This window comes from Gekko japonicus, unplaced genomic scaffold, assembly GCF_001447785.1.
Source record: "Gekko japonicus isolate JY-2015 unplaced genomic scaffold, Gekko_japonicus_V1.1 scaffold397, whole genome shotgun sequence".
Taxonomy (NCBI): Eukaryota; Metazoa; Chordata; class Lepidosauria; order Squamata; family Gekkonidae; genus Gekko; species Gekko japonicus.
The window spans coordinates 1,051,727-1,076,960 of record NW_015170286.1 but is presented as its reverse complement, the minus strand read 5'-3'; the positions used below and the strand labels follow the sequence as shown (position 1 = coordinate 1,076,960).

Sequence of the window (25,234 nt, the reverse complement as noted above, 5' to 3'; positions counted from 1 at the left end):
GATTTGGAATTAAATAATGAAAATATTTACAGGCGTCACACTATAAAATTTTAGCTCTGTCTTTAACTTAACTTCTTTCCCTGGCAGATCATTAGATGAGCTGGTAGAGGACTGGCATAGCTGGCTCACTGAAGCCATTGACAAAATCGCCCCCTGGCATCCTCTCCTTCCTTGTACCAAACTAGCCTCATGGTATACCCTGGAGCTAAAGAGGATGAAATGAGAACTAAGACGACTAGAGTGAGGGTGGCGGCATACTTGTGACAAAACTGCGAGGATATCTTATAGGTCGTTTATGAAATCCTATGAAATGGCAGTGAAGGCTGCAAAGAAGGCTTTCTATGGGGCCTCCATTGCAACTGCTAGCTCTTGCCTGGCCCAATTATTTAGAACAATTCAGTCACTGACTACCTTGCCTCAAGGCAAGCAAAATGATAGGGAATTGGCTATTGGCTGTGAGGCATTTGTGAGCTTTTTTGCAGATAATACTTCTCACTCTACCATGACCTCCCAGCCACAGTTAATACAGTAAGTGAGCTAGAAGCCCCTTGTCTGTCTTCGGGTCCAGTTTTGGACCACTTCAGGCAGCTCTCCAGTGAGGAAGTGGATAAGATCCTGGCAGCTGTGAGCCCTACCATATGTCCCCTTGACCCGTATCCATCCTGGCTGGTTAAATCCAGTGGGGATGGGGTTTGGGCCCCCTTGGGAGATATTATCAACCTATCCCTCTCCTCAGGGGTATTCCCAGGGGATTTGAAGGATGCAGTGGTACGTCTGCTTCTCAAAAAACTTTCACTGGACCCTGCAGTCCTTGCCAACTACCGCCCAGTTTTGAATCTTTCATTCCTAGGCAAGGTAGTTTAGAGGGTGGTGGCTGAACAGCTAGAGGCTTTCCATACTGGATCCCTTCCAGTCCGGCTTCCGTCCAGGCCATGGGGTGGAGACTGCGCTAGTCACCCTCACGGATGATGTCCAGAGGCATATGGATCAAGACAGGTCACACTGCTGTTGCTTTCAGACCTGACAGCATCATTTGACACGGTCAGCTATGATATATTGACCCACCACCTTGCCGACACTAGGATAAGGGGGACTGCTTTACAATGGCTTTCCTCCTTTCTCCATGGTTGGGCACAGAGGGTGGCGCTAAGGGAGAGGATGTCTCTGTGATATCTGCTGGAATGCAGGGTACCACAGGGAGCATTCGTCTCTCTGATGTGCCCCCTTGCCCAGTCGATCTGGGGATTTGGGCTGGGTTGTCATCAATATGACAATGACACCCAGCTCTATCTGTTGATGGACGGTCAGTGGGACTCCGTTCCAGATAACTTGGATCAGGCATTGGCGGCCATGGCTGGTTGGCTGCAGCAGAGTTGGCTGAAGTTGAATCCAACAAAGACGGAGGGGGGGATTGGGAATTAGGCTTCTGGTCTTTGGTGGGGACCCGTTGGTGCCAGTGCCAGAGGTGAGGCATCTCGGGATGATGCTGGATTCCTCACATACTATGGGGGCCCAGATTACTTTGGTTGCCAGATTGGCGTTTTATCACCTTCGGCTAATCAGGCAACTAGTTCCCTACCTTGCCTCCTGGGACTTAGCTACAGTGATTCATTCAAAGGTCACTTCCAGGCTAGACTACTGTAACTTGCTTTCCACAGGGCTAGAGAGCCAGTTTGGTGTAGTGGTTAAGTGTGCGGACTCTAATCTGAGACAACCAGGTTTGATTCCCCACTCCTCCACTTGCAGCTGCTGGATGACCTTGGGCAAAGCATAGTTCTGTCAGAGCTCTCCTTGAAAGAGCAGTTCTCGAGAGAGCTCTTCCAGTCCCACATACCTCACAGGGTGTCTGTTGTGCGGAGGGGAAGGGAAAGGAGTTTGTAAGCCACTCTGAGTGAAGGGTGGGGTATAAATCCAATCTCCAGGCCTCCAGTAGGGGTCAGTCACCAGAGGTCATCATGACTTCCAGGTGCACACACATTCACACTCACACGCACAGACACATGCACATATAAAAATACAAAACCAAAAACAACAAAAAAAGAAACTTCAGCTTTCGCTATGATTTAATATATGGCAGGTAGCATTCTATTCATAGGTCAGAGTTTTAACCAACCTGCCCTTTGTGCTCTCTAATTTTCTTCGCAGTACTGATATGAATTCAGACTTCAAAATAAGGAAAGGATACTGCATGCATATACATAATATATGAAACAGAAATAAAACAAATAACCTATAATTCTAATATTTCTAGCAAAACCCTACTAAAAATGTTCATAACCTTTCATCTGTCCTCTGGCATCCCAAAAATGTTTATCCAAGATGCATCAAGTAAATGTTGGGCTAAGATTCCTGAAAGTGATGCATTTATAGAATATTCTCAAACAAATAAAGGAATTTTGGCCCCCAAGCAGGCATATCTAAGTCTTTTCACCTGATAATCTCTATTGTCTTGACATATTTATTCTAATTTTTTGTATCCTCAAAAGATGTGAGATATGAAAGATTGCACAGAAACAGCTGTTTTTCTTAGTACACAACTTAGGTAACTTTGCTTCCTTATTAGGGATTCAGGAAAAATCTTTAAATAAACAAAGGCCTATTAATGACTCAAAGGTCAAATAGCCATGATGGGCTAGAGATTAAATAGAATCCCAGATCAACACTGCCATTTGATCAGCTGTCAGAACAGTCATGACAGATCAGTTCCAATATCCATTCCTGTTGTTCCAAAATCTCTTATCCAATCTTATCAGGTGTTTGGCCAAGAGCAGGCTGGAAGAAAGGGCATTTAAAGCTCCTCAACCCAGTAAAAATAACAGGCCACTAGTCTCTATTCAAATGAACTTTCAGCTGAGAGTGAAATACACTTACCAATTCCTGTTCAGAAATTTGAACACCTATGTGCCAAAGTACATGGGCGAGTTTTAAAAAGTCCCAATTTATTAAATATTTAAATAAGTAAATAAATATAATTTAAAAAACCCAATCCCCAGGTTTAGATGATACATACGGGCTCCTAACTTTAAGAGCAGAAAAAATAAATGTAACTACGGAGAGTTTAACCCCCTTATCACTCCTAGCCAAGAGAAATAAAAGGTAAAAATCATGCGAGCTGAAAGAAAATTTGGCAACAAGAGGTGTTATAAAGCAAGCCCTTTGAGTGGGATATAAATCACAGCAAAAAAAGAAATGAGTCAGTGATTCAATGTCTGCTCTTCTGCATGGACAGGATCTCTGGGCTAGAGGGACTCCAGCACAACAGTCCACTGTTTCTGTATTTATATGGGCCAAAAAGAAATGCTGACGATATATTTAGACTGTAAGGGAGTTAAAATATTGTTGCTGGATAGGAAATAAAAGGGTTCAAAATCCCCAATAAAGCGCAGAACAAATTCTTTTCGTGTCCTGGTTAATTCTATCCTGATCATGTTTCCTTAACAATTAAAAAGTTTTCTGCCTAACACTAGGGATATCCAAAGAAGAGGATGGTAAAGCTGCCCCAGTGCTTTGTATCTACTAAGATGCTCCAAGATGACATATGGGAATCCTGCTGGGACCACTGTAGTAAAACTGGCAAAGAATCATGATCTTATAAAAAGAATCTAAAGAACAAAGTTTGAGTCCAGTGGCACCTTTAAGATGTTTTGCACAGGAACAGCTCTCCCCGCTCGTGCAATTGTATTCTTCCACTGCTTTCGCTCGTTTCCGCAGAGGTTTTTGTAGTTCCATGAACAAAAATGCAGTTTGCCCCCTCTTGTGGTGCAGCAAGCGAATTCCCAGAAACAGGGAAGTCTGATGCTGTGCTGCAAGAGAGGACAAACTGCGTTTTCGCACCTGGGACTCCAAAAACATCTGTGGAAATGAGCAAAAGAGGTGGAGGAATACAAATGTAGGAGCGGGGAGAGCTGTTCCTGTGGAAAATGTCTAAGATTAACAAAGTTTTATTCACAGTACAAGCTTTTGTGTGCAAGCACACTTCCTCAGATACAGTGGAACATAACCCCCATTACTTATAACCTCCTCAGCCATTATTTATAGTGGGTGGGGTGGGGGTTGCTGTCAGGAAGGGCCATTTAGAGTCAAGATGCTTAAGTACTGGGTGATTTAACTCCAGCCTTCAATAGAATGGAACTATAGCCTCCTTTCAAAAGCAAGCTGGGATTTGAAACATGTTTTGGGGCCTATGGCAATAGGGCACAAAGAAAAGACGCCTAAGCTGATTCCCCTTTAGCAGAAATTGTGGATACCCTTAAAGTAGCTCCACAGAGTAGAAGAGACAAGATCTTAGCATGATATACTGCAAGAGCCATAGGAATATACTGGCTGCCAACTTGATGAAAAAACCTTAAAATTGCTGGCAGGTGAATTTTAATTTTCTCAGGTATGTAATTATAATGTGCAGTCCATTTATTGGATGACAGAAAATCGTATCCCAAATAACAGTTATTTGAAATCCACAAAAATCCCATAATATGAGACATATAGGTTAGTTTATATACTATCTTTGACAGTGCTATTTTCAGGAGCATTTTCATGTTAAGCCTGAAAAAAGTCATCCAGTGGCCACTGCCATGGAGGGCTGAGGCAAGGAAAGTGAAGGGAAAGCTTATATGTCGTTGCCCTGTTTCCACTAGGAATGCCCCTGGATTCACAGCAGTAAGAACTACAAATAAAATGAATGGTTGTCCAGCAAATTTCATGGAAAAACAGCATTCTGAATCCAGACCTCCCTGATCCTTCTTCAGCACCTTCCCCACCACTATGCAGACAGGCAGGCAGATCAGGTGATTCTAATCAGCTCTGAATCATAGTAGCTCAGCTAAAGACTGTGGTTTTAGTCAGGGCTATTTTTGGGCAGGAACGCACAGGAACAGAGTTCCGGCTGGCTCCCAAGTTGGCCACACCCAGCAGGAACTCATTAGCATAATAGGCCACACCCAACAGCAGAAACTCATTAGCATTGGCTACATTAGGGGTGTGTGGCCTAACATGCAAAGGAGTTCCTGCTACAAAAAAAAGTCCTGGGTTTTGACCACAAACAAGGTAAACAGAATAAGAAGCAAAAGGTGGGTGTGGCTGGATGACCACACTTCTGGTAACATGGGAATGCGGCTTAATATGCTATTGAGCGGTGCAGTCAGGGGTGTGGCCTAGTATGCTAATGAGTTTCTGCTTCTGGGTGTGGCCTATTGTGCTAATGAGTTCCTGCTGGACTTCTTCTACAAAAAAAGCCCTGGTTTTAGTTCATATTGCACTTTTCCATGAATAACTGAAACATACAGTAGCTTCTAGAGAACCATCAAGGCACCTGGGCAGAAATACTCCATTTCTTATTAATGAAATCTGCATCATCAGATCATTGTTAGAATTGCACATATTTATACAATTAACAAAAACCTTTCTGCAATATTCATATTTTACTTTTTTCACCGTTATTTTTTAAGTCAGCAGAGCTACTGTAAGCAATCAGTGAGTGGTCCCTCTCATCACATTGAAAAAGAAATTAAGGGAATTACTTTTAAAACATTACAATCTGCTTCAGTATTGCACGGCTATGACTGTTTCTAAAAATTAAAGCCTGCTAGAGACCAGTATAAACAGAGAGTAAAAAATAGTTGAATCTCTTTGGCACTGGACTATGGCAGCAGATGGCTCAGCAATGCTATTTAATTAAAATAACCCCATTAATTCCATAGTGCGTTTAGAGTTTATACCTGGTGACAACAGTGTCTAACCTTGTGAACTTCCACATCACAGTGCAGGTCAAAGTGAGGGCACATTGTTTTGAAAACTAATATTTCCGTTACTGTTTTTAGAGAACTAGTCCTTTGATACATGAACCAGCTTTCAAAAAGAACACTTCTGTTGAATTCATTTACTCCCGCCCTCTCCCTCTTAAGTACAGGGTGTGAAATACAGCCTACTGCAGCTCTGCTGGTTTAAAGCCAGAGGGTTCTGTGTCATACAGTGAATTCAGAGGTAGAAATGTCACAGCAAAGTGATTTTTACTCCTTTACTGGCTTTCATAGAGTGATACTATAGAAAATGCTCTGTGTGGACTTGATAGGAAAGAATCCTTTCGTAAGACAGAAATTTAAGGGGAGAAATATCATGGGTGCCAACTTTTGAGAGTGATTGAAACAAGTTGTTCTTGAATCTGAACTAAAGCAGCATATTACATGTGTTGACTGATCTTCCTGACCAAGGTGACAGACAAGTTTAAATATGGTTGAATAAGGCAGGAATCGAAGATCCACTACAACCTTAGCACCTGTAGGGCATTTCTGGGTCATGTCAGCTAGCCTTGCTTGCAAAGAATGAGAATCTGGCAAAATGTTAAACATCCAAAAAGGTCTTAAAGTACGAATGACTTTCTATTAAACCTATGAAATGCTGTGAAATGTGTCATTTTTTGACATAATCACACCTGTGAAATCCACTGCTGTGGGTTTATTGGACATGCATTGCCTTATAGCAACAGTCAGTTCAGGAGAGAGTAAAAAAGCTTGCATGGTTTGGTTACTAAATCTTCTAAAACCCTATTTGAAGATGCCAATTGTGGCACATTTCTTTGCATTTAAAATAACACTTTCCTGCATTCCCAAGTACAAGCTATTGTCCCAGTTGGATAGTTCTGCCTTAAATTGTTTAATAGACAACTTAGATAAATTATCTTTGCCAGTCCAGATTGTACTAACAATAGGTGTATACAAAATTACAAGTGCCAGTGTATAAACAATCTCCATATTATTTCTTTACTGTCAACAAACAGTGGGTGTTTCAAGAATTTATGCCATTTTCAAGAGAATGTTTGGTTTGTTAGCTGTCCGCTTGGATCCTAACATTAGGGCACACCATTCCATTTTCATTTAAAGCAAGGTAGTGTTTCCAGCTGAGTGCTGGAATCACCTGTTGCTATATTTATCTGAACATCCAGCTATATCCCTAAACAGCCCAGCATCACCACTTCAGAAAAAGGGTTAACTTTCTTTCAGAGTTTCACCTCATTTCACAATTCCTCAGTCTGCAAAATCCCACCAGAGTATAACAAGGTGTACAGTAGCACCTTCCCCCAAACCATTCTGCTGCTGTTTGGATTCCCAGCATAGGGGGGGGGAGGTCTTCCAGTCCTCTTCCCTACATCAAACCATGACACTCTTCCCTTACGTCTTATTCCCCTCACTTCTTTGGAGGTCTCATTCCTCTCACTTCCTTAAAGGAATTGCAAGTGCTTACATGAGAGCACAAGCAAAAGAGACAGTGTACTTAGTGTTGAGGCCAATGTTGGTAATCCTTCCCAGGTTCATGAAAAGCATATGATAAGCATATGGAGCAGAGGTCCATCAGTGGCTATTAGCCACAAGGTACAGATAGGGACTCTGGGGCAAGTGATGCTCTGTCTTCTTGGTGCTTGGGGGGGTCAACAGTGGGAGGGCTTCTAATGTCCTGGCCCCACTGGTGGATTTCCTGATGGCACCTGGTATTTTTGGCCACTGTGTGACAGAATGTTGGACTGGATGGGCCTTTGGCCTGATCCAACATTGGGGTCTCTTATGTTCTTATGAAAACCCAAAGCAGCATTCAATTTTTTTTACGGAATCACAAAAATACATCGTTCCCCGTTCACAGCATTTGCTGTGCTGAAGGCACGATAGTCCCGTGGATTTTCTGGGCGTGATCACACCGGAACATCTGGGAGGCGTAGCGCACCCGTGGTGAACCTGTGGTGTCCCGCCGAAGATGCGCATTTAAAAAGTACCTGAGATGACCTACTGCCAATTGGTTTGCCACGGGCTGCATGCGGACTCCTTGGGTGTGATCGCACCGGCGTGCGGCTTTCTTCCCCGTCGTCCTCTTTGCCGCAGGGAAGCCGCCATCACGTCTGATCGCATAATGGTGCATCAGAATGCGACCGTACAAATAGCCGTGCTCCCCCCCCTGCATTTTCTGGCATGTCTGACTGGGATCCCTTAAAGGCTTCCAGCACAGAAGGAGTGATGAATTGTCTTAATTGCATGTACAAAATGCTGATCAATGTACCCCCAGCACACCTACGGCCAGGGACTTTTAGCACTCTCTCCTCTCAGCTCTCAGTCAGATCCCACAACACCTGAGCTCTGCAGAACAGCACCCATGTTTGATATTAATACTCAGAAATTAAGATCAGTCTGCATGCAATTAAGAGGCTGTTAAAAGAGACAGTAGCCTAGTTCCCATGAGAACTCTGATACACTCTAATCAAAGGCTCTATTCAGTGCCTCCTCTAAAAGTAATCAACTTTCTGGCTATGATTAATGATCGGGGCTAGTTGGACAATAATCTACCCACTCAGACCACTCAGAATCTCACACACAATACAAAACTTCTCAGTTTTTCAGCACAGTTAGAGAATCACAATCCACAGACATTCCATCTTAACAGGAGAACAGAAAAGGGATGTGTTTAGTAGGTGTTTAATTAAACAAAACTGAATTCATCTAGTATCTGATAGAAGAAATTTCCAAAAACATTTAATCCACCTGAATAGTTCTCTTTTACAAAAACATATCTCATAGCTGCCATGTGGATCCCGATGGGATGGGATGGTGGGATATAAATATTTTAAACAAATTAGGTAGTGTAAACATTCTATCTGTCTTGTTACAGGAACATAATCAAATATATAAAATCAATACATATGCCCAAACCTAACAATTTAAAACAAGTAGACTCAATCCTCTCGTTGTAGAGTGACAGATTTTGCCGCGATGAAATAAAGTGATTCCAACATGAAATTTGGGGTGATCTCAAGGGGATTTTTTTCTTAGATTGAAAGATATGAGCAGTGGAACAAAAGCACATGAAATAATTAGTTTAATAAGTAGCCTGGGATGACTAGGAGGAATAGTATTTAGGTCTAAAACTGACTGGTTAGATGCTTGGAGGAAGCATGAATAATAACACAAACAAAAAAAGAACCGTGCCTTAAACACGGGACAAGTTTTCAGTGCCAAAGTTCAGTTCTGGAACAGGGAATCAGCAGACTATTCTTCATTGCAACATAACCATATCCAGGATTAGGCATGCCAAGTCTTCCTGGGAAAGCTAGCCATGGCTCTTTTCATTTTAGAAATTATCCAGTCTCTTCCTTGACCACTACCTGTCACTGGATATTGCCTGGCTGCACCTTTTGTAACATGTTGATGGCTGCGGTCACACGCACCAGTTGAAGTGGAGGGGAAGCGAGGCTATTTCCTCCGGAGGAATTTGACATGCAGTTGTGAGCTCACACGTCCCTTTTTAGCTGTGGGCTCAGACCGTCACTGTGTGATCAGATGCAACTGCAGGTGAGTTGTGGGTTTTTTGGCTGTTTGTTTCCCATGTGCATAAACGAGGAATCAGACCTCCGCACTGAGGGCCCCCAATAAGCATGTTATGATGTGCATACCGCAAAGAGGGGAGGGAAACGACACTAAGTCGGGATGGACTGATCAGACCATGAGAGTGTGCTTGCGTGATCAGACAGGGGAAAGTCTGTCTGTGGCCTGTCGGAACCTGTTAGAGCCAGACTTTCCCCAGTGTCTTTTAACTCTGCTTCTGCAGCAGAGCAGCACAGGTTGTTGACGACTCTGGGATGCTTCCCAGACGTTGCTATCCGATCGCGCCCTTTAGATCCGTCAGACATTCGCACCTATGTCAGATCTTAAAGGTGTGTGTGATCGCAGCCAATGTCAGTTCCCTACATGGGCACTGCATGAAGCAAGCCAGACGGCACTTGCTCAGTATCAATAGAGCCACCATCTCCCTCAGGTAAGGATCATCACAATCCTTTCCCTCTTGCCTACTGATCAGTGGAAGAGTACCGCCTTGGGCCCCACACTGCATGATTGTGGCTTGAAAAGGAAAGAAAGGTTGCTATTCAAGCAATGCTGTTTTTTCTTTACTCCCCAACTCCAGGCCAGATCTCCTTGATCAGTCATTAATGAATGAATTTAAACAATTATATACTGCCTTTCCTCATGGTTCAAGTATACCAAAGGGTTGCAGTCAGAAAGCAGGAAACAACCTATCTGCAGATTACTCAAGAAAGTGAGCCAAGCCACATATGTATATTATATGTTAAAAGAATTAAACATGTTTAAGACATTCTAGAAAACATTTACCTATTGTACATACAAAAGGTAAAAAACGGAGAATGTGACTAGTTCAAAAACCATAAATGACTCCATGGCACCAAACTCAGAATTTATGCACAACAGTCAGCTTCAAAAAGTGAGCCAAGCCACATACTGCAGTCACACACATACACACAGAGAGAGACATTCTTCCTTACATTCACAAACACAAAAAAACACATAGAACACAACTATTTTTGTGCACACAACAGTATACAAATAGAACCTACTTCATAGCTATCCAAAATCTCCCCCTCCTCAGAACACGTAACATAGAACACCCTTCACACTGGACGCATACAGGCATACAAGACAACTCATGTAACACATGCCACATACAAAATGGACATACGTCTCCAGGTACACACATAGAAGAACACATTTCAACCTGGGCAGAAAGGCTGTTTCAAGCCCTTCCATCCCAGCTCCTGGGCACCTGGCAAACAGCAGCAGCTACCCCAGCAGAGTTTAAACTGGTTCAGCCATAGATGTTTTCTGTGCTGGCAAATGTTACTGCATGCCAGTGGCCAAGTGTCAACCCAAGCCACCTCTGACCACCAGGTAGTCAAGGCTAGCACGGGTTCACAGTTGCTCCTCTATTGTCTGCTAACAGCTTCAGCTTCTCCAAGTAAGACTGGTATAAACAGTGCATTGCTGCCTGCAGTTGCCACAGTCCCTGGCCACGATAGCTGCGGCTTCCATCATTTACATCATTCCATGGTGCGGAGAGAGCTAGCTGAGGAAGACAGAACATGCATGAATAGGTGGGTTGCCAGCCTTCAGGTGGGGCTTGGAGATCTCCCACTATTACAACCGATCTCCAGGGGACAGAGATCAATCCCCCTGGAGAAAATGGCTGCTTTGGAGGGTGGACTCTGAGGTCCCTCCCCTCTCCAAACCCCACCCTCCAAAGTCTCTATTTCCAAAATATCCAGGTATTTCCAACCCAGAGCTGGCAACCCACCTCCAACTCTTTGCCTACATGAGGTTTCTGGCCTCACTTCTTGGCTGGCCTCAATCCATACAGTTCAATCTGACACAGACATCGTTAGATGCCAAAGGCAAGTGCAACAAATGTGAGCAGGATGTGAGCAGCAACTTAAGCTACGTAGGTAACAATGCCTGAAGAACAGCAGGAGACAGGAAGCCCTTCTGAGATATGGCAGCATTGCCCCCAACTGGTCCTTTGGGCAACTGGAAAATACACTTATCTGCCACTACCTGGCACTGGTCCTCTCTCAGTCACTAAATTCTGAATTCCTAAGTGCCCTTTCTGCTCACTGTAGGCACTTCCATTTGCAGAAGAGGGTCAGAACAATTTTTGCTGATTCTCCCCTCTCATAGCAACCTCCAGCTTCTACCTCCATGGTGTTCCAGGGGACACAGTAACCCTGGGGGAACAATGTCTGGGGAACAGAAGACAGCAGTGGGAGGCAAGAAATCAATCATTTATGCAGCCCAGCTTCACTTGCATTACCCAGGATCCAAGCCTCTATCAACTGTTTCACAAAAGATGACAGAAGAACAAAGGCTATTCTGTCTTTCTCTTTCTAGAGAGGAAACTGGCCATGCTGAGGTTTTTTACTGCTTGGAAAAAATATTGAGATGTAATAATGTTTAAAAATAAAGTAAAATTAAATCAATTCTGAGAGTAGGGGGGGAAACATTTCTGACTTATGATTAAACACATTTCCAAACCTTTATGCTAAAACTGTAAGCCAAAGAACTGGACAAAACAACTAATGTTTTGTGTCTTGTAGATGATCAAGCATAAAACAGCATATACACTATTCGTATTGTCCCAGGTGATCCGCTGAAAACAGCAAAGGAAAGCAAATCACCATTGTGACCTCTAAATGTCCATTTTCTATATTACCATTAAGAGATTTGATGGCTCATGTCTCTTGTAATAATATCTAAATTATATTACACAGAACAGTGCTGAATTTAAATAAATGGTTGGTTACATTCTAATTTTAGCATTAAATATGGTCACTGGTCACAAAAGGCTATCTGGTAGTTAGTATACAACACCATGCAGAACAATAACAGAACTTCTCAGCTGATCTTTGCTTACCAATACAGGACTCCCCGGAAAGTGAATAGGTTCCATTGTCATGGAAACCGCTTCTGCACTCACAGTGGTACCACCCTGGGAGGTTAACACAGCGTGAATGGTTGTGACATTCAATGATCCCCTCTGCACACTCATCAATATCTGCCTCAGAGAAAAACACAAGCCAGCCATGGCTGGATATTAATTTCCTTTGACAACAATATTTAATGTACTTTTAAAAAAAACGCACACAACACAAAAGCCTTTTAGGAAAAGCACACACGCAATCACGTGTTTTAATGAATGGATGGGAAACTTGTCTGGCACTGAGCACCACACAGGATTCTTCCCCCCCCACCCCTGTTCAGAGTTAGTTCATTACAGCTATGAGGAATACAATTGTCCATTCTTTACAACAAAGGCTAGGATTGTCTCTGGACTTTACCAAGAGCCCGAGGGCCACACAAGTGAGCTGCACGGACAGCAAGTTGGCCACTTCAATTTGAACTGGTCCAAAATAAACAGCTTGTCAATTTTTATTCCTTGAATGTCCTTTGCTGTGTACGTTGTTAAAACCTGCAGTGTGATAAAAAGTTGTAATTCTATACCTCTTCTATTAAATATATGATATGAGCTACTACCCTTCCTAAGAAGCTTGAGCATATATCGATGTTATTTAGCTTTCAAACAGCCCTCCAACTATATGCATTCTGCATGCTGAAATGACATGTATCCCAGGTTCCAACTTCGCAAGGTAAATGTTGAGTCTACACTTCATGAGTGGACAAAGCTTATGCTAAAGTCAGCTTCAGGTAGTCAAAAGGTTGCAGATCAAGTTCCTTTATCTAGTTTTCAGGCTGCCAGGGTAGCAGGATGATAGTTCACATGTTGATGTGAGGTAGCCCATGGAATAAAAGAATTTTCCCTGTGATAGATGGAACTGCACATAATCAATGTAAGGGGACATCCTGGAATAGTACTTTTCAGTCCAGTAAGATAGGAGGAGTCAGAGAGGTTTTTCAGAAGAAAGAGTTCTGTCTTTTGTGAGCGATTAGAAGAACTGGGGACATTTTTTTTAATTTGGGGGAATATGGGGAGAATATGACTTTGATGAAAGAGGATAGGAATGGATGCAAAAACTGACAGAGAAGTAAATATGATCTGAAAGAAACCCGAAAACATGTTTTTATGCTTAAATCATCATTATAGATGGCAAAATTTAGACTAAGTGAGGATGTTGCGTGTTTTATTTTCCTTTGTTCAGAAGTTGGTAAGGTGGTGAGAACCAGGGAGGACTGTGAGGTGCTCCAGAGGGATCTGTTGTGGCAGGGAGAGTGGGTGTGTATGTGGCAAATAAGGTTCAATGTGGGCAAGTGCAAAGTAATGCACATTGGACCCCAAAATCCTAACTATAAATAAATATTAATGGAGTCTGAACTGGCGGTAACTGACCAGGAGGGAGATCCTGGAGTCATGGTAGATGACTCACTGAAGATGTCGACTCAGTGTGCAATGGCAATAAAAAGGCAAATGCCATGCTGGGGAATATTAGGAAGGGGACTGAAACCAAATCAGCCAGTATCATAATGCCCCTGTATAAACCTATGGTGCAGCCTCATTTAGAATACTGTGCACAGTTCTGGTCACCATACCTTCGAAAAGATTACTGCATTGGAAAGGGTGCAGAAAAGGGCAACTAAAATGATTTTTTACAGTAATTATTTTTATTAAAACTAAAATGATTAAGGGGATGGAAAACTTTCCCTATGAAGAAAGGTTAAAGAGGTTAGGGCTTTTTAGTTTGGAGAAACAACATCTGAGGGCTGACAAGACAGAGGTTTACAAAATTATGCACTGGATAGAGAAGGCAGAGAAAGAAGTACTTTTCTTCCTTTCTCACAATACAAAAACTTGTGGGCACTCAATGAAATTAATGAGCAGTAGGCTTAGAATCTCCTGCCAACCTAGCAGTTTGAAAGCAAGAAATTGCAAGTAGATAAATAGGTACACCTTCGGTGGGGAGGTAACAGCATTTTGTGTACCCCGGCATTTAGTCATGCTGGCCACATGACCATGGCAACCTCTTCTGACAGCCCTGGCTCTTCGGCTTGGAAACGGAGGTGAGCCCCACCCCCCCTAGAGTCGGATTCGACTGGCTTTCAAGCAAGGGAAACCTTTATCTTTACCTTTACTAGGCTTAGAATAGATACAAGGAAGAACTTTTTCACCCAAAGAGTAATTAACGTGTAGAATTCACTGCCACAGGAAGTGGTGGCGGCTACAAGCTTCAAGAGGAGACTGAATAAACATATGGACCTGAGTCCATCAGTGGCTATTAGCTAGAACATATAGATGGAAAACTATGTCTGGAGCAGTGATGCACTGTAATTTTGGTGCTTGGGGGGGGAAATGGGAGGGCTTTTGGAGTTCTGCCCCCCCTGGGGGACCTCCTGATGGCACCTGGGTTTTGGCCACTGGATGAAGGCAATTGGTAAGAGCTGTGAATAGCAGAAGATTATCATACAGCATAATAAAAGCTTTTACAAACAGATACACAAATTGAATGATGTGTGATAAGAAACCAATATCTCTGTGCCACTGGACTCAAACTTTGTTCTGCTGCTTTAGATCAACATGGCTACCCACCAGAATATACTGTAATTATTACTACCATAAGAAGCATGCCCATGAACAGGATCAAAAATGATTTATCAACTCAAGAGTTCCAAATTTTCCAACTATTTAATACAGATTTTTGTTAAAGTGCTGCTATGGAAAATTTTGGATAAAAAACAGATTAAAGGAAAGATTGTGTCCAGCTAAGTACTTTCCACAAATATATACTAAGGTATATTTTCATGACTTACAACGGCTATCATTTGTCTCAATAGATAAGTACTAAAATAAAACAAGGAATATGTTTTATTTTACTCCAGTACTAAATGTGCCAAAGATACTTTTTTTAAAAAAACCTCATCATAGGTTTTTATCATTATAAATAAAATTCAAAATAAGGTCCTGACATTTAAAAAAGTAAATTGGGATAGGTAAAGTAAAAAATAATAATAAATGGACAATTTTTTTTACTATTGCAGTTTTCGCCAACAGGACAGATTCAAACTCCTCCAGCATTTAAAGTAATTTTCATTATCAGTTGAATATCTGGCTAAATTTCTTCAATAACAGTTTAAAATTCAGTTTCAGTAATGAGATGAATTTTGAGAGATATTTACACCCAGGCATTTGATGACCTTCATCTGCAACACCAACCCACTTATTTTTTGCAAGTGAATTGGATCTTCCTTACTGATATTTAAAGAATTTGGTAAGAGCTGTGAATAGCAGCAAATTATCATACAGGATAATAAAAGCTTTTACAAACAGATGCACAAACTGAATGACGGTAGCATCTATGTGCTATAAGAAACCAATATCTCTGTGTCACTGGACTCAAACTTTGTTCTATTGCTTCAGATCAACATGGCTACCCACCAGAATATACTGTAATTATTACTACCATAAGAAGCATGCCCATGAACAGGATCAAAAATGATTTATCAACTCAAGAGTTCCAAATTTTCCAACTATTGAATACAGATTTTTGTTAAAGTGCTGCTATGGAAAATTTTGGATAAAAAACAGATTAAAGGAAAGATTGTGTCCAGCTAAGTACTTTCCACAAATATATACTAAGGTATATTTTCATGACTTACAACGGCTATCATTTGTCTCAATAGTCAAGTATTAAAATACAACAAGGAATATGTTTTATTTTACTCCAGTACTAAATGTGCCAAAGATACTTTTTTTAAAAAAACCTCATCATAGGTTTTTATCATTATAAATAAAATTCAAAATAAGGTCCTGACATTTAAAAAAGTAAATTGGGATAGGTAAAGTAAAAAATAATAATAAATGGACAATTTTTTTTACTATTGCAGTTTTCGCCAACAGGACAGATTCAAACTCCTCCAGCATTTAAAGTAATTTTCATTATCAGTGGAATATCTGGCTAAATTTCTTCAATAACAGTTTAAAATTCAGTTTCAGAAATGAGATGAATTTCGAAAGATATTTAAACCCAGGCATTTGATTACCTTCATCTGCAACACCAACCCACTAATTTTTTGCAAGTGAACTGGATCTTCCTTACTGATATTTAAAGAATAATACTCAGATTTATCTGCAACCAAACATAATTCCTTCTTCAAAATGCACCAGCATTTGTTCTCATAAGAATTACATTGTTTGCAAACAACTTAATAATTTGCTGATGACTATCATTAGCTTTTAATATTTTGATTAGGTCTTACAGCAAAGCCAAATGATAATGCAAATAAAAAAAGGAAAATGATACATCCTTGTGTGGTACCTCTAGAGAAAGATATAAACCCTGAGTCAAGAACATTTGTATGAATAAAAGCCCTATGAAAGTTGATATAGCTGAGAAATAATGTCCACAAGATAATTTTCTAAATCCATCTGATTTAAAGAGCCACTACAACTTATCAAAGGTTTTACGTAAGGTGAAAGGTTTCTTTCATTTTACACTTTAATTAATTAAATATTAATGAATCCAGTCTGACTTTCCTTTATACAATAGGATAATATTTGATTTAACTTTCCCAAGACATCCCTGCGTAACATCACTGACACACTGACATCACTTCTGGAAGCAACATCATCATGTCAGCAATGTCGGGGGTGACACTCTTACTTTTTGGGTAAAACTCTATGATTCGTACCCATTCTTACCACAGAGTTTTGCACCAAAAGTAGAGTATTGCCCCAACATTGCCAAAGCGATGACGTCACTTTCAGAAGTGACATCAGCACATTGGAAATGTTCCCGCCCACCCCCAGAATGTCTCCCAAATTCCACAACTAGAAGGAGAAAAGCAGCTGGCAACCCTAACCACAGCTGGTATCATGCTCCCCCAGGTCCCAACAAACAACCCTCCTGCTGGTTGCCAGGCACTGCCTGGCAGTGAATTTGACACTGCCTGGCAACCCTGGTCTGGATCAACCCCATGGTATGAAACTATGTTCATACTTATGCATCAACAACATTCTGGATCACTTTATAGGATCTGAAAATATAGTCTATTCAAGTAAATATATTCTGTTATATAAAAAGTCTAATTCTGAACTTGTGGGTTAGTTCTGTAGATCTGCAGATTTGATTTTAGGATTCTGTTTTGCCACTAATATCTAAATTTGGATCACAACCAGGGGTCATTTCCTGCAGGAGCACACAGGAGCAGAGCTCCGGCAGTAAAGAGCCCAGGGGGCGGGCACATGCAACAACCCCTGACCCCTGCTCCCAGCAGCCCTCAGTCAGAGCAAGAAGCAGCCAGGTAAGTTGCAGAGCTCCCCCCAGCCTCCCGGTCCAAGACAGTCCAGTGGCACCTTTAAGACAAAGTTTTATTCAGGTACAAGCTCCTCCTCCTCTGCAAGGACAGATCTGCACGCCCCCCCCCTAGCTAGCAATCCAAAACAGTCCAGTGGAGCCTGAGCGGTGGGTGTTGCCTTCTGACATACTTCCGGTGATGTCAGGGGGTGTGGCATATGCAAATAAGTTATGCTAATGAGCTCCTGCACCTCTTTTTTTACGAAATGACCCCTTATAGCAACTATACTTAGATTGTTATTTACAATAACTACCCTTTTTAAAAAAGGCTGAACAAAATGTAAAACTTTATCTTAAAAGTTTTACCCTTTCTTAGGAGCATAAATTGATCTTAAAGTTAGTCTCTCCTTTAGTTTTTCCCTTAAGAAATGTATATTAACTCAATGTCTCAGAAATTGCCTTGCACATGTGAATCTTCACTTTTTGCAAGACTAAAGGATGCTCTTATTCATGGCACAGAATGCTAATTAGTAGTCCATTTGTGCATCAAAAGCTTTTTATTCTGTCCCACATTAAGAGTTTATTTGGGAGGGGGTTCAAATGAAAATGCTGGCTTCTACATCTAAAAAGAGCACAGCCAGAGAGGGAGAAAAAAGTTCTGGGAGTTCATGGATGGAACAAAACATTAATGTAAAAATTAAACAGGAAAGGGGCCAGGAGACATTGCTGTCTAATGCCTTTTCTCAGGGGAATAGGGTCTGTAAGGGAACCATAAGAGAAAACTCTTATCCTAACTGAAAAGTTAGAATGTAATTCCTTCAAAATCCTGAGGAGTCTTCTACTGATATTTGTACTGGCTAATTTAGTCCAAAGTCTAGTACACTCAATAGAATCAAAAGCTGAAGAAAGATCTACAAAACAAACACAGAGGCGACTTCTGTTGTTATTGGAATATTTTTGAACCAGACAGTGATCAATGGTGCTATGGCCTTTATGGAAATCAGCCTATTCAGGGTGAAAAAGATTAAGTGAATCTGCCCAATCTACCAGTCTCACCAAGAGATAATGGGTGTAAAGATTTAGAGACATATAACTAATAGGTCGATAGTTTGCTGGAACTTGCCTATTGCCTTTTTTGTAAATGGGGATTATAATGCCTTGTTTGCAATTGGGAGGTATAAAACAGGTGTTGTTAATTTCTGTGAAGAGACTAGCTAAAATTGGACTCCACCACTGTGGGTTTAGCTTGAACACTTCAGGAGGCATCAGGTCTTCCCTGGGAGATTTCCCTAAGGGGAGGGATTCAATCAACTGCTTGCATTCTGTAACTGAAATTGGGTCCCATAGTGGGAGAGAGTCCAAATCTGTAAGATGGTGATCAGCAGTTGATTCATCTTGGGTGTCATTGTAAAGAATAGAAAAATGATGATACCTCTGGTCAGAGGAAATAAGAGGAAATAAAAGTGTCAGGATTGGTGTTACATACCTGAATACCTAAGCTTATTAGTTCCCAAAACCTCTTCTCGTTTTTTTGTAAGATAGAAAGGCTTAATTCTTTCCATTGGCATTTAATATAGGCAAGTTTTTTCTCCTTCAAAAATACTTAGGAGTGAAATTGAGACAAAAGCTCAATTACAGATCCAGATCTTGCTGATCTAGCACTATTTTGTAATCTGCGTAAAAGACATCCCATATCATGACAGTCTTTATCAAACCAGGACTTTGTAGTTGGGCCCAGGCTGGATTTACCATCTGTATTCAAATAAGGATTTAATAAGGAAATAACCTGTGCAAAAATGTCAAAAATATTTTGGCCAAAAGAATTTACTGAGTTTTTAAGTTCAATAGTTGTTGGGAGTTAAGAAGGGTTTTATTATCTAAACTGACATTCCAAGTCACACGGTGTTTACCCTGCTTGGGGCCTACAACAGTATAAAATGAAATAGATGGTGGATTTGAAAGAGAAGAAAGAGATATAACTTGAGGCATATGATCACTTTCTGGTCTGTTATTTATATCAAAATACTGTATCCTAAAATCCTAAAAGAAATCAACCCTGACTGTTCCCTGGAAGGCCAGATAATGAAACTGAAGCTCAAATACTTTGGCCACCAAATGAGAAGGGAGCACTCACTGGAGAAGACCCTGATGCTGGGAAAGATTGAAGGTCAAAGAAGACGGGGACGGCAAAGGATGAGATGGTTAGACAGTGTCATAGATACAACGAACATAAAATTGAGCCAACTTCAAAGGACGGCAGAAGACAGGAAGGCCTGGCGTGATCTGGTCCATGGGGTCGCAAAGAGTTGGACTCGACTGTGCGCCTGAACAACAACAACAACTGTATCCTCGACAATAATGAAGAGGAAAGCAAGCACCATGGGAACTTAAAAAGGTATAATACCTTTGAGAGCTATCATATTTTGAACCATGAAGTCTATAAAGTCCAAAGTTACAAGCCAGAATTAAAAGAAGGACACCTTCTTTGTATACTTTTCTACATGCCTTTAGCAATAACTTGAGTAGCATTTGGTAGTGGCAAACTTTTCCCACTCGAACAATACTCTGTATTATAACCTGTAATTTCAAAGTGTTTCAAAAATTTAATTAATACTTTCTAATCTTGTAATTACATCTTTAAGAGCTTAGTCTGAGGAAAGTGAATATATTGCACTGGTGGAACATGTCAGAAAAAGAAAAAAAGAAAAGGCAAAATATTTCAACAGCAATTATATGTTGGGCTACACAGAGAATGAGGCAAATAATATATATTTAGGAGCTGAAATGTACAACAATTTGGATTCCTCACAGAGCTTCAAAAACATGTGTTGCTATTAGAAATGGATTTTGTGTCCTAGCTCTCTTGGCTGATTATTACTGGCACCTGGATGGTGTGCACCTTTGAGTTTTTATGACATATATTTGGGGGCTTATAATTTAAAAAATATAATTAATTATATGTTCACCTTCAAGAAGCCATAATATTGTGCAGGTGGTGCACAGGGAGAAATGGTTGCATTTTGTTCTCCAGAAGCATTAAAAACATAGTTACTTGGGAGGTTTCCAGCATCACTTCAGGGGGTCACACAAATAATAAATGTGTCTTTCATGAAAAGAATGAGCTGCTTTGAATTATTTGTATTCAACAAAGAAAAGAAAAAAGCAGTTTGAAACTATCTTGTTTTTTCCTGCAGACCAAATGCCAATGTAAACAGGCTGGGTGTGTAAGTTACCATACAGCAAGCTACAGTTATTCATATGGCAAGCTATCCTGCCATTCTTACAAGGAAGTTCAGGATAGGGAGATAGGCTGGGAATAACTGGCTCAAGTTCACCTTTTGTGCTTTATCGAGACCGCAGATTTAAACCTGTCTCTTCTGAGTTCTAGTCCAATGCTCTAACCACCATACTGCTCTGGCATTTCCACAAGTTCAGTGGTTACAGGTGCACCGGGCAGTAGTTGGTTAGGACCATAGTGTAGTATGACTGGGAATACAAGGATTTTTCTTTCAGATTATTCATATTTCTCTGGTTTTTTAGATTGTTCTCATAAGTAAGATTTTATTAGGATGTGATGAAATAGTAGGCCTTTCCCTTGCAATTAAAATCAATGAACATTCCTCCTCATTTTGACTGGAAATCTATTTGTATAACAATAGGGGCCAATGATGGTTTTTTCAAGAGTGCACGAACTACTGCCTCCTTCAAAGCCTCTGGGAAAGTCCCAGGAGAAAGGGACAAGTTGATAATCTCTCCCAGAGGGACCCGAATGCTCTCTCCACAGGCTTACACAAACCAGGAGGGGCATGGCTCAAGGAGGCAAGTAGTCAGCCTTACCGCTGCCAGGATCCTGTCGACTTCCTCCTGGGAGAGTCAATTGAAGTGTCACAATATTGGACCAGAAGATGGACAAAGGGCTCCCAATTCTCTTAGTGTCTCAATTGTGGTCAGGGGGTCCTGGCAGTGTCATGATCTTGTCTGCGAAATAGCTCGCAAATGCCTCGCAGTCGATGGCCAATTCCCTACTATTTGATTTGCCCTGTGGCAGAGTTGTAATGGACTGCATAATTCTAAATAATTGGGTCGGGCGTGAGCTAGCAGATCAATAGAGGCTGTGTAGAAATCCTTCTTTGCAGCCTTCACAGCCATCTCATAGGCTTTCATAAGTGTCCTATAAGATGTTTATGACACTTTGTCATGAGCACGCTGCCACCTCCACTCTAGCCGTCTTAGCTCCTGCTTCATCCTCCGCAGCTCGAATGTATACCAAGGTGCTGCTTTGGTGCGAGGGCGTAGGGGGCACCAAGGAGTGATCTCATTGATGGCTTCAGAGAGCCGGTATTCCCAGTCCTCCACCAGCTCATCTAACGAGCCACCAGGGGGCATTGGATCCCGCAGAGCTTCCTGAAGCCGAATGTGGTCCATTTGACTCTGTGGGCAAGCATACATGTGCTCGCCACCTAAACAGGGAAGGTGTGGAATGCTCAGCTGGACCTTCAGGATGAAGTGGTCAGACCATGGGACTACATTTGTAGTCATCTGAGCCACATGTATCCCCATTCCAAAAATCAAATCCAGTGTGTGGCCCGCTTGATGTGTGGGAGCTGATACAAGCTGGGAGAGTCCCAGTGCCTCCCTGGATGACACCAGATCCCTGACCTGGGAAGATGCCGCATCATCGGCATGGACATTGAAGTCACCCAAGACCAAAAGCCTGGGGTATTCTAATGCCCATCCTGATACAGCATCTAGCAGGTCGGACAGGGTATCTGCCAGTGCATTGGGCAGTTGGTACATCAGCCAGATAGCTAAACTCTCCTCAACATCACATGCCAGACCAACACATTTTCTTAGCTTGGCAGGGCTTCCTTAGCCCCACAACCAACATTTCTTGGGATGGGACATAGGTGGGAAGGAATCCAAGCATTCCCATATCTCTGACTTCTTCCATTCCAATTAAAGGAATAGCACCTACGCCCACCGCTATATCTCCCCCCACTCTGTAATCACTGGTATCCCTGACCCTTGCATGGCCTCCCCATCATCGGTGCTGTCAAACCCAATTTCCAATACTCCATCCACCTCACTGACTATCCAACTATCCCGCCCTGATACAGAATTGACCCAATTGAATTGAACTAAATGAAAATTACAAAGTAATAAATTCCAGATATTCCAGTCTAATTTGATTAATAGGCTAACAAACTCAATGTAAACAATGGGAAAAATTAGGTTGGGGAAATAACATACAAATTCATTCAAAACCCTCCCTCTAACTTCCCCAACCCCACCGTATAAATTATCAATAACTGATTAACCAAAACTACATAAATACCCAATTTAATCAATTAAACACTCTAAATCTCAATTAATCAAACTAATATTCAGTCATCAGGGGGTATAAACATATAACGTCAGGAAGCATAAAATACCTAATTCAACACACAAATTTTCCATGGGGTATTTACTTTGTTTCTACCACACCAGTCCACTTGTTAGGGTCTGTTCTTCCTTGGCTCCTAGTGTCTCTATTCTACTGCTACAGACAGACAAACATGGCTACCCATCTTGAAGTCAGTCTGTTTGAGTTCTGAGAATATTAGTGGATACGCACTATTGTAAAAGTTGCAATAGCTGATTTGTGAGGCTTGCCCTTTGCCCTCTTGTCTGGTGTCCCAGGCAGGCTCCCTTTAGCCTCAGAATGAGGGAGGGAAGGGGGTTGTGCAACCTGGTTCAAGCACAAACACAAATGAAGCTAAAGAGCTGAACACTGCCCAGTGGAAGGCAGGAAGGACTGGAACCTGGTATGGTGCTCTATTATGGAAGGAAGCAGGGGCAACTGGAGACTGTGGCTTCTGGGAACACCAGTTTACCCTACATCATTCCAAGGAAAAGAAAGCCAGCATCCTTTCTTGCCTGGGCACTCTGCCAAACAAATGTAAGAGGGAAGCAACATAGATAACATGAAAAGGGAACCTAAACACTAAGGACCACCGGCAGAGGTCGATTCGGGGGGGATCGCAGTCCCCCCCGGGTGAGGGGCGGGGGGCGGGGCACATGACAAAACCCCGCCCCCTGCTTCCGGCCACCCTGCTTCCGGCCCTCATTCAGCCAGGAGGAGGCAGAAGAAGAGGGAGGGTAAGTTGCTTCCTCCCTGCCTCTCCCCACCCCTGTTTCTAAAAAACAACCCCCCCCGGACTTCAACTCACACAATCGGGGAACCTGCGGGGGGGGGGGAGATACAGGCAGTAAAAGGAAAGGTAGTCTCATGTAGGTTTCAAAAAAAGAACAAGTGTATTCCCTGGCCCGATGCAGCAGGGGGTCCACAGAGGTAGGACTGGCAAACAGCACTAAGTCCTGGCAAGAGTCTCAGTAGCCTCAAGAGAATGGGAACATTCAGGCAATATATGACGGAAAAAGACATTCCCCAAACCCCAGGAATATGAATTCAGGGCAAGCTTCTACACATAGCTTTGGATAAGTCTTATAAAAACAATCCTTTGGAGAAAAGCAGTAACGTTGGAGTGGGGCAGGAAATTAGGATGACTTCAAGTGTGCAGAGAAATTAATTAGTGAACTGCCAGTAATGGAGAAGCACAGGTCCCTTTAAAATAAGATGCACATCAGAGTCTACCGTGTACACACCCCAGAGGCCAGGACCAAGAGGTGTTTGGCTTTTATCTTTTTTGGAAATGCACTCAGGCCCTCTTTTCCATGTCCAGCTTCCTTCCCAGCCATGGGAATCAGAGGCCTCTGGGGACTGCTCCAGGCCAAACCTCTGCTGGATCCAATGACAGGTAAGAGCCCTGTCAAGTGAACTCACCACCTAGCCCCAATCCTAGTCCCAATCCAATGGCCCTATTGTTGTCACCAGCATAAAGGCCCCAGGCAGGAGGCATGGATGATGCAGGGCCATGCACCATCCCAAGCTGGGAGGCAAGGCACCCTGTGGGTTCTAGCACCTCAATCAGAGGTCATCCAGGTTCAACAGTTGTGGCCATGGTGGGGAGGGCCCTGCCACCTGCAGCAGTGCTAGGAAAACCACCCAACATTGTGTTGATTGAGGCACCAGACATGAGGCCTCCTGGAGCTGTGCCAATTGCAGTGCTGGTGGGACGGGTAGTGGGGAGTCCAGAGTTGTCCTCAGGGAGAATTTCAAGGCTGCATTTAAGGTAGTTATGGATATTTCTTACATCATCTTATAGTATAGATTTTACGTAGCACCATTTGGGCTAAGATAATTCCAGGTCATCTTCTCTTCTGTAGAGATTTACTATTACTTTTCAAAAATATTCTGTAAGTGCCAATGTCTTCATTCAGAGCTCGTGCATATTAATTGAATAGTGTTGCTGTGATAAAAAAGAGTATGGGTGATTTCCCACAAGCGCTGCTCCGCGCTCACTCTTCTCTTTGGCCCGATGGTACGTTTCAATTTCACACAAGCTGCTGCAGGACCGCATTTTGCCCCGCAGCTTTGTGCGATTTTCCCCGCGTCTACTCAATCCTGTTTTTTGAGGATTTAGTAGACGTGAGGAACATTGCACGAAGCTGCTGGGCAAAATGCAGCCGCGCAGCAGCTTGTGTGAAATTGACACATACCATCGGGGCAATAGGGAGGAGTGAGCGCGGAGCAGCGCTTGTGGGAAATCACCCTATGTTTCTTTCCTGCGCAGT

At 42.2% G+C, this 25,234-nt stretch overlaps 1 protein-coding gene across 1 annotated transcript in view; it reads right to left on the bottom strand.

Moving 5' to 3' along the window:
* The window catches only part of NELL1 (neural EGFL like 1), a 759,185-nt gene that overhangs the window by 63,031 nt on the left and 670,920 nt on the right, over positions 1–25,234 (bottom strand). Inside the window, exon 16 of the mRNA XM_015417871.1 lies at positions 12,232–12,372. Within this exon, the coding sequence (XP_015273357.1) occupies positions 12,232–12,372 (141 nt within the window). The remainder of the gene's footprint in view (positions 1–12,231; positions 12,373–25,234) is intronic.